The 10,087-nt window shown below is 41.7% G+C and overlaps 1 protein-coding gene and 1 long non-coding RNA gene across 2 annotated transcripts in view; one reads left to right on the top strand and one right to left on the bottom strand.

The window, feature by feature from the left end:
- LOC148130745 (uncharacterized) overlaps positions 1–88 on the bottom strand; it is a 3,728-nt gene extending 3,640 nt beyond the window's left edge. The window contains exon 1 of the long non-coding RNA XR_015749571.1: positions 1–88. This exon is cut by the window's left edge and continues 33 nt beyond it. This is a non-coding gene — a long non-coding RNA (uncharacterized LOC148130745).
- KLB (klotho beta) overlaps positions 1–10,087 on the top strand; it is a 24,248-nt gene that overhangs the window by 4,439 nt on the left and 9,722 nt on the right. The window contains exon 2 of the mRNA XM_026675361.2: positions 8,241–8,751. Within this exon, the coding sequence (XP_026531146.2) occupies positions 8,241–8,751 (511 nt within the window). The remainder of the gene's footprint in view (positions 1–8,240; positions 8,752–10,087) is intronic.

The raw sequence follows: 10,087 nt of genomic DNA, 5'->3' as shown, positions 1-10,087 counted from the left end.
TGCTGAGATTCTCCCCACCTGCCAACAGGTGATCAAAATCAGATAAAAAAAGTTGTTTTGCCAACATCACTTGGACTTTTCCTGAGCGTCTGACTTCGGAGCACCTGTCTTCCAACTCTCGGGGTTTCAAAAGAAGCAGGTTCGAGCTTGCTTATTCTAATGGGAGGCCTTCAGAAAATACTTCCTTTGTAAACAAGATTTGGGGAGCGGGTAGGTTTTTCAAGTGCAGGAGAAAACCCCGCAGAAAGCAGCAATGCGGAAATCACTTCTAGGCGATTGGGTTATTAATTATGTGGATAAGTTTAATAAGCATTTCTTCCCATGCAAGGAGGCTATGTACGCTTTGTTAGTTTAACCCCCTTACTGGTATTTGTTAAAAAAAAAAAAAAAAGATAATGTGTGCCCCGATGGGTTATTGTCTCGGAGATATTTCCTTACCTAAACAGAATGATGTATAGTTGGAGAAAAAAGCAATGGGAACAATGCCCATCATCTTCTTGACTGCTTCCCCATTGAGGTTCCTTGTAGCAGGAAGCATCATAAATCTTCCCTTCCCTTCCCTCTGCTCCTCTTCCTCCCCCCACCCCCACACTCTCCTTCCCTTTGTTTTTCCTCTCAGACAAGATACATTGGCTGCTTCTCCAGGTAGATGATTGGCACGCAAGTCTTGTTCTTAAGTGAGGTGCTCTGGAGACCTCATCCAAACTGAAATATATATTTAAACAATATTTGTGTAGAAGTGTTTCTCAGGGATGCCTTATCCTAACAGTGCTAGGATTCCTGGGACAATATTGGTCTGATAAGTCAGCATTTCTAGGAATTCTCCCAGCTAGCAAAATGGTGAAGTGACCGTCTAATGCAAGATGTGGGGAAACTCACTAACCCTAGCTCCAAGTGGGAATTAAATAAATGCATGGTTCGGAATTATTGAATGTCAGTGGCTGGGGAACAGAAGCTAAAGGGGACTATATAGATCACATGTGGTTCTAGAGGGGTGTCCAATTGGATATTCTGAGTCACAGGTTACTGAATTAGATGGACCTTCGGTACTGGTCCATTCGATCAATTATGTTGTTATCAGCCAATTAAGTATCAATCATTCCTCGGGACAATTTCCCACAACAGAAGTAACTTAAATGTACCTAAAAGCATTTAGGGAGGGAAAACATCTGAACAGAGCACTGTGGATATAACCATAGTTGGTAGCTTATCACGTTGTATGAACTCAACTCATAATCAGTTGGTGAAAGACAAACCATAGCTTGGTATGATGTCCGCTATTGCTCAAATAGAACGGAGTCCATCGGTTAGCATCCATTTTCTCAACTACTAGATTTTGCGGATAACTGAATTAGGAAAACAATCGCCGTGTTTGCTGTGCGCCTGCAGTAAGATTGAGGAAATTGCTTCATCTGGCTAGAGGTCTTCAGACCAATGAATGATTTACTTTCTATCTGATCCCAAGATATGGAAGAAACTCTACGCAGAAATCTCAAGGATTATGAAGACATTGTAAGGGCAGACACCCCCTTCTTAGATTCTTGCTTACTAAACATTTCCCACAAAGCAATAAAGTTTGGAGTTGATTGATGGATAAGCAAAACCCATCTCTTCTCTGGTAGACTTATCTTTCCTGGGTGGAGCCAGCTAAAAACTATCTGAAAGGGTCTTAGGAGTAAACCTGCTTTGTAAATTCTTTGATTCTACATCAGGCCCAAGCAGAATTGCCATTGTTCTTCTGCTGTTGCATTCCGGTGCCAGAAGTGATCAGATTAACCCAGGGCAACGTATCTCGATGCTGAGTAGAACTCAGAAGATCTTTGAAGTGTCATGACAAACACCATGTGTGAAAAGCTCCTTTTTGGGAGGGATGTTTCTCATCCAATTTTATTTATTTTATTTTATTTTTATTTAGTTTGTCAAGCATGTATGAGAAAACAAGTATAAGTATGAACATAACATACAAACATATAAGTGTAAGCAGGTATAAGTAAATAGATGAATACAAATAAATGGGGACAGTAGGACAGGGATGGTAGGCTTACACACGCCCCCTTACAGACCTCTTAGGAATGGGGTGAGGTCCATGGTAGACAGTTTAAGGTTAAAGTTTTGGGGGTTTGAGGATGTAACAACAGAGTCAAGTAGTGAGTTCCAGGCATTGACCACTCTGTTGCTGAAGTCGTATTTTCTGCAATCAAGTTTGGAGCGGTTTACTTTGAGTTTGTATCTATTGTGTGCCCGTATGTTATTGCGGTTGAAGCTGAAGAAGTCATTGACATGTAGGATGTTGTAGCAGACAATTTTGTGTACTGAGCTTAGGTCAGACCGTAGGAGGCGTAATTCTATGTTGTCCAGGTCCAAAATTTCAAGCCTGGTGGCATAAGGTATTCTATTGCGAGCGGAGGAGTGGAGGACTCTTCTCGTGAAATACCTCTGGACTCGATCAATTGTATTAATGTCTTTTATACAGGGTGGATTCCAGACAGATGAACTGTATTCCAGAATTGGTCTGGCGAAGGTTTTGTATTTCATGATGCTCCAGTCCGTTCGTCTTCCCAATTATTCTCTCCCTCTGTGGAAGTAAGGATGAAGGAAGGAGCTTAAAATACGTTTTCTTGGGGAAGAGGACTTGTTTTTAATGGCTTACAGTATCTTGCAGATAAACATTACCTTATGACCATTGAAGTTTGCATGTTGAGCACATGGTTCCTACTCGGAGTAAGGTATTCTCTTGAGTAGATTCTAGATGGGATAGGATAGGAATAGGAATAGGAATAGGACAGAACTGAACTGAACAGAACAGAATAGAATAGAATAGAATAGAATAGAATAGAATAGAATAGAATAGAATAGAATAGAATAAGGAAAAGGGAATAGAATAGAGAAGGGAATAGAATAGAATAGAAAATAAGAATAAGAACAGAACAGAATAGAATAGACTTCTTTATTGGCCAAGTGTGATTGGACACACAAGGAATTTGTCTTGTTTTCAGTGTACATAAAAGAACATGGGCTAGCTAAAATTAGTTAGCCCATGTTCTGTTTCACAACAGGCAAGATGGGGCAAGATAAAACTTTTTGCCTTTTCTCGAGCTGTTAATCAACAACACTCAACAGCAATTAACTGTTACAATGGCATCTTCCACTTACACAGTATTTGGAAAGGGTTTTAAGGCTATAGTTGTATGCATGCATATCTCAAAATAAATATTGGTGTCTGCAGGAGTAGGACTTCTGTGTAAATATGTGAAATGCAGGGGTTAAAAGGGGTACATGCGGGTGAGGTCTTCCTAGGAAGAAAATATTGCCATACATTCTACCATGTTTTTTTTTTTTTTGAGAAAATAGTAAGCAGAAGTTGAGTGTAACAGATTATGCAAAAATTAATGCAGTTGGTATTAGACTACAACAGTGGTGGGATTCAATTTTTTTTACTACTGGTTCTGTAGGCGTGGCTTGGTGGGCGTGGTGTGGCTTTGTGGGTGTGGCGTGGCAGAGGAAGAATACTACAAAATTCCCTTCCCCACTAACCTGCTTTCCAGCTCTGTTCTCCTGTGCAGGGCAACCAAAGAAGACCCAGCCAATCAGCTGGGTCTCAGGAGGCAGAGAATAGATGGGGACAGAGCCAGTCAGAGGTGGCATTTGCCGGTTCTCCGAACAACTCAAAATTTCCGCTACCAGTTCTCTAGAACTGGTCAGAACCTGCTGAATACCCACCTCTGGATTACATGGCTATTTACTGATTATATTTCCATTGTTTACTTAACTGTCTCCCTTGTCATCAAGATGCCAAACTGATTAGGTATTAAGAAGCAACTACAGGTGGGAGGGGCTGTGAGCTGAATTTATTTTGGTATCACGTCTCTCAGAACTCTTCATATTGCCCCAGAGATTGGGAATTGTAGCAGTATATTTGAAAGGCACCAGCTTGGAGCGCCTCCTTTAAAATCTGAATGGAAGGACAGCTCAAGACTAGGTCAACTTCAGCTCCCAGAATTCCCCAACCAGAATGCATTCTGGGAGTTGAAGTCCAACATCTTAAAAGTGGCCAAGTTGTTAGAATGCCCAGCACTTTCTCTCGGTTGATTTCTGACAACCCTTTGTGTTTTGTGTGTGTGGTTTGTGTTAGTACCACTTGATAGTGCCCTGGAAAGACCACACTCTGAATACTGCATCCAGGTTTGGTCACCACACTATAAAAATGATGTTGAGACTCTCGAAAGAGTGCAGAGAAGAGCAACCAGGATGATTAGGGGACTGGAGGATAAAATATATAAAAAAAACGAGTGCAGGAATTGGGCATGTCTAGTTTAAGGAAAAGAAGAAGGACCAGGGATGACATGATAGCAGTGTTCCAATATCTCAGGGACTGCTCCAAAGAAGAGGGAGTCAAGCTCTTCTCCAAAGCACCAGAAGGCAGGTTAAGAAGCAATGGGTGGAAACTAATCAAGGAGAGAAGCAACCTAGAACTCAGGAGAAATGTCCTGACGGTTAGAACCAATAATTAGTGGAACAGCTTCCCTCCAGAAGCTGTGAATGCTCCAACACTGGAGGTTTTTAAGAAGAGATTGGACAACCATTTGTCTGAAATGAGATAGATTTTCCTGCCTGAGCAGGGGGTTGGACTAGAAGACCTCCAAAGTCCCTTCCAGTTACTCTACTCTACTCTTTTTCTTGTTATCTTCCCCCCAAACATTCAGAGAAGCATCTATACTCCATGCTAGTTTCAGAAAGCCTGGATGCAGAGCTATTACTCCATTTAACGAGTGGTGTGATTCATTTGTTCATGGCAGAAGCAGGATTATTCTCTATCTCAAAGGTTAATATAGACATCCAGACCTTAGTTAAATGCTTGGGGGAGAAAAAAAAAGATTATCAGACTAGAAACTACAAGTGTTGACTGCATTTTCCATCTTGATCATTCTGAAATGTTTTCTCAAAGCTGACAGCTGTGTTAATTCCGGTTCATGTTCTGCTACTCTGAGCAGCATCCTGCTTTGGGAAGGAGGAGATATATTACGCTGATAAAACTTTGAAAATAAATGTTTACGTAGGCCTGCCTTGTGAGTCAAGGATGGCTGGGTTTGAGGGCACCTGTCATATTGTTTTCTATGTACAGCGTCATCTTCTTTATCCAAAGCAAAAATTGACCAGCACACAAATCATCACATAAACGTGTTTGTCTAGGACATGGGGGGTGTCTCCAAATTTAGCAACTTTTAATGGCCGGTGGAGGAATTCTGGGAGTTGAAGTTCACAAGACTTAAAGTTGTCAGGTTTGGAGACTCTGATCCCCGGGAGGAAAAAGCCATCAAATTGCTTCCCATAAATCAAATGCATTTACTGCAAACTTTATAACCAACCTTCTACAGCCTGCCCAAAGTACTTTTCATTTTTTGTGCACCACTGTAATCTTTCACTTTCATAATCATGGACTCCTGGGGTGCTGAAAATGATGTGGCCGTGTTCCTTGTTACGTTTGGTTTTTAATTTTTTAAATTTCCTTTTAATTAAAACTTAATGGATGGGAAGCCTGGCGTGCTGCCAAACCGAGAACAAGTTTCAAGTGGGGAAAAAAATAAATGCAACCCAGGACTCCATCTGAAAATATTCCTTTCTCCTCTAAAAAGACAAAGAGAAAGGAAGAGTCCCGGGAAGTATAAAAGCCAACCGGGAGGATTTTGCATTCATCCTTTTAGTAGTTGCCGTGCTTTTTTTCAAACTTGGCAAATTTGTGTGGACTTCAACTCCCAGAATTCCCCAGCCAGCACGCGTTCCAACTCTAGTCCAACATCTTAAAAGTTTCCAAGTTTGAAACAAAACAATCTAGTGTGTCTCCAACTGTACCAAGGGCCACTTTGTGAGAATGCCGAAGAAAAGTTCTAAAAAGTCAAATATATCCATTAGCTCCAAGAGGTTGGGGAACCCTGATTCCGAATGGAAGGATAGAGGTTTTCATTGTGACCCATTCAGGATTAAATCATATATTATGTACTAAATGATGGAGGGCACAGCAACTCTTCCCATTTGATTAGATAAGATGTCCGCTTCAAATTTTGCTATCCACTTCACAGCCAGCAAATGAGCATTACGTATTCATTACACGTAATTATGTTTATTGTTCAGAAGCAGAAGTGGTATTCAGCAGGCTCTGACCAGTTCTGGGGAACCGGTAGCGGAAATTTTGAGTTGTTCGGAGAACTGGCCAATCCCACCTCTGACTGGAGGTTTTACAGTATCCTTCCCTTGCCACACCCATCAAGCCACACCCACAGAACTGGTAGTAAAAAAAAATTGAATCCCACTACTGTTCAGAAGCATTCTTAAGCCTTTCTGTGATGGACATTCCTAGTCTTTCTGTAATTGTGAAACAAGATGGGTGGCAAATAAATTCAATGAATTAATGAATGAACCGCCTGCCATAATCACTATATACCAGTGATTTCCATAGGCCTCTCGTCATTGAAGAATTTATAGAGAGTGAAGATCATTATGAGGCAGGGCAGCTTCTCCTGGTATGAATAGAGGAGAAATTCTCTCTTAGTTCCAACTTTGCAGAACCAGCACTGTCATTTGGCAGAATTAAGGTGGTTGTCCTAAATACCAAGCACCGAAGATGTGGTGACAGTGTTGGCAGCCTCGAAAGACATCCCTCTTGTCAGGGTAATGAGAATTTAAGAGCTGACCATCAGTAAAGCTGTTGCAGATGTGGAAGTTCTGATGCAATTGTAAGGCTGATGAAATAAGGATGAACCAGCATTAGTACAGTACTTCCCTTTCAGACTGGGGATTAAAGATCCCTTTAAGAGGTGGTTATATATTGCAGCCATTATAGAGGGCGTGTCCTCTCTCCTTGTGTCCGGGATTGTTTGCAGAAGTTCTCCTTGTAGTTAAGAAATGTGCTTGCTTGTAAGGTATTTTTCTGTATATGTCTGTATATAACTGCTGTAGATAAACCACTGTTAAATGTATAAGTCTCTGTGTGCTGGGGTTCGCTCCTGGGTTATCTCATAATGGTAGTCATGCTGCAAATGCTCTGAAATCTCTGTGATTCAATCTAGAAGCTTTCTTTTGCAGAATGTAGCCTGTAACATGCTGGTTAACTAGAAGGCAAAGGAAGTGTGAGGAATTTTGCAATTGTTATTGTTTCATATTGTTCTAGTAGTTTTATAACCCAATTTTGGTGTCGCATATAGCCAGTTTGGTTGGTCTCAACAAGTTAAGGTCAGACTGAATTCATAGTGGGGTAGGCTAAATTGTGGTGGCTCAGTGGCTAAGACGCTGAGCTTGTCACTCAGAAAGGTCGGCAGTTCGGCGGTTTGAATCCCTAGCACCGCGTCACAGAGGGAGCTCCTGTTACTTGTCCCAGCTTCTGCCAACCTAGCAGTTCAAAAGCACGTAAAAATGCAAGTAGAAAAATAGGGACCCCTTTGGTGGGAAGGTAACAGCGTTCTGTGCGACTTCGGTGTTTAGTCGTGCCGCCACATGACCACGGAGACGCTCTTCGGACAGCGCTGGCTCTTTGGCTTTGTAACGGAGGAGAGCACTGCCCCCTTGAGCCGGAAACAAGTAGCACGGATGTGCGAGGGGAACCTTTACCTTTAAACTAAATGGTAAAGTTGAATAAACGTGCCAAAAGAAAATAGCGGCAAACAAGTTCTGTATTGTTGCCAGGAGTAGTTGTTATTTATATTCCATATTTCTAAACTGCCCATCTTCCTCAAACACGGATGAATGCATGAAATCATTGAGGATCAACCTTGAGTTGAAGGAGATTTTATTTTACATTTAGAAATCAGAAGTTGTTATCACTAATCTTCCAGAGACCTATTAATAGATTCCTGTGTGTAACACCCTTATATTCTTGATTTACCAGAGTTGTTCTTCATTTCTGATTCTGTTACTAAGAACACAGCTTATTTCATGGACACATCTACCTCTCACAGGGAAATTACCAATCAATAAAATCTTTCTGTAGCGATAAATTCTACATGAACGAACTAACAGATTTATTGTGCTTGGAGCTTTTAGGTTATTAACTTGATAAACTGAATACCAGCTCATAAAGTCCTGTATTACAATAAACCTATTTGTCTTTAAGTTAGCTCAACTGTATCATTAGCAATAATTAATACTTGGATTTTAACATTTGCATCTAAGAAGTATACTTTGTATAAATAAACTGCAACTAACACCTATCATATAATTAAACTCCAAATATTTTTTTTCTTCCTTAGGCTCATGCAAAAGTCTGGCATAATTATGATCAACATTTTCGATCCCAGCAGAGAGGTTTTTTGTCAATCACATTGGGATCTCACTGGATCGAACCAAACACAATCAACAATGAATCCGATATTAAAAAGTGTCAGCTGTCCATGCAGAAAGTCCTGGGTTGGTTTGCAAAGCCCATACACGGAGACGGCGATTACCCGGAAGAGCTGAAGGTGGAACTTGCCTCTCTCCTCCCAAATACCACTCCAATGGAAAAACAATATTTCAAAGGGACAGCCGATTTCTTTGCCTTTTCTTTCGGGCCAAATAATTTTAACCCTCCAGGCAAGCTGCCCAGAATGGGACAAAACTTCTCCCTTGACCTAAGGGCCGCCCTGAACTGGATTAAAGTGGAATATGATAATCCCAGAATCTTGATTTCTGAAAATGGCTGGTTCACCAACAAAGACGTAAAAACAGAAGATACTACGGCTATTTACACAATGAAGAACTTTATTAATAAGGTTTTGAAAGGTGAGTAAGGAGGGCGGGGAGGAATTTGAAAGTAGCCAGTCGTGTTAAAAGAGGGCCGCTTAAATGAGACGGTAGGAAATCAAAATAGTCAGCTACAGGTAGTCCTCTACTTACAGCAGTTCTGTTCTGACCAAGGCTTCGGAGACCGTAATTAAGCACATGCTTAGTTAAAACAACCCAAACAGTCCCTCGAGATAAGCACCCACCTTTCTCTCCTTTGAATTGCTGCCAACAATTATAGTACCAAATGAACTATAAAAAAGCCAACTGAAGTACAAAGTCCACACAGAGCTTCAAGGATTAATCCGAACAGTGAACGACTTTGCTTCCTGCACAGGTTTCTTTACCTTTGCCTGTCCTTTATACCTTAGGGGAGGGGCAATCACCTCCCAGCCTTACTCCCGAGTCGCCCCTTTTGTTTCAGCTGCTCTCACCTTCTAGCAGCTCTGTGCATGCGTGCACTGGGAACAGGCTCCCCTAGGTCCTCTACCTCGGTGCTGCCAGACTCTGAAGGCTCCGGAGTCAGCACCCCACTCCCAGATGGTCCTGGCCCCATCCCTGCATTGGACACAGGACCCTCGTCCAAGTCCTCTCTAGACTCCCGGACTGGTCCCTGTTCTTTCCCACTGTCTGATTCTGCTGCCGTCTGCACAGGCTGCTGGCGAACCACAAGTTCATTTAGTGACCGTTCAAAGTTACAACGGTACTGAAAAAAGTGACTGACCATTGTTTCATACTTAACAACCATGTGGTTATGTGATTAAAAGTCAAGACGCTTGGCAACCGACTCCTATTTACGACGGTTGCAGTGTCCCAAGTTATGTGATCAAGTTTTGCAAATCTTCTGACAAGCCAAGTCAATGGGGCATCCAGATTCACTGTACAGCTGTGCTATTCACTTAACGACTGCAGTGATTCACTTAGTAACCGTGACAAGCAAAGTTGCACAAAGGGGCAATACTCACTTAACACATGTGTTCATTTAGCAGTAGAAATTTGGGGCTCAATTGTGGTCGTAAGTCGAGGAGTACCTGTAGATATGACAATACTGCAGCTAACCTTGCAGAATGTATTTTAACAGGTTGCTTCAGCTAAGAGGCCAACAGGTAAAATAATCAACGGAAGCTTGCTAATTTTCTTCTCTCCCATTGCAGTCCTGAAGAGAAACCAGGCTATTGGAAGGAAATATCTGGGGACAAATGGTTGATGATGTATTAATGAGAGCATCCATGGCCCTTGGCCTAAATTAAAAGCTCTTGGAAACAATTAAGTCTGGGTCAGTGTTGCTTAAAGTGTGGTCCTTGGACCACTGAGGGTCCCTCAATGTTGTGGTTCG

This window comes from Notechis scutatus, chromosome 4, assembly GCF_049901735.1.
Source record: "Notechis scutatus isolate UNSWTSFEM ecotype Mainland chromosome 4, rNotScu1.2, whole genome shotgun sequence".
Classification (NCBI taxonomy): Eukaryota; Metazoa; Chordata; class Lepidosauria; order Squamata; family Elapidae; genus Notechis; species Notechis scutatus.
The sequence above is the reverse complement of the archived record's forward strand: the minus strand, read 5'-3'. Positions and strand labels throughout refer to the sequence as shown.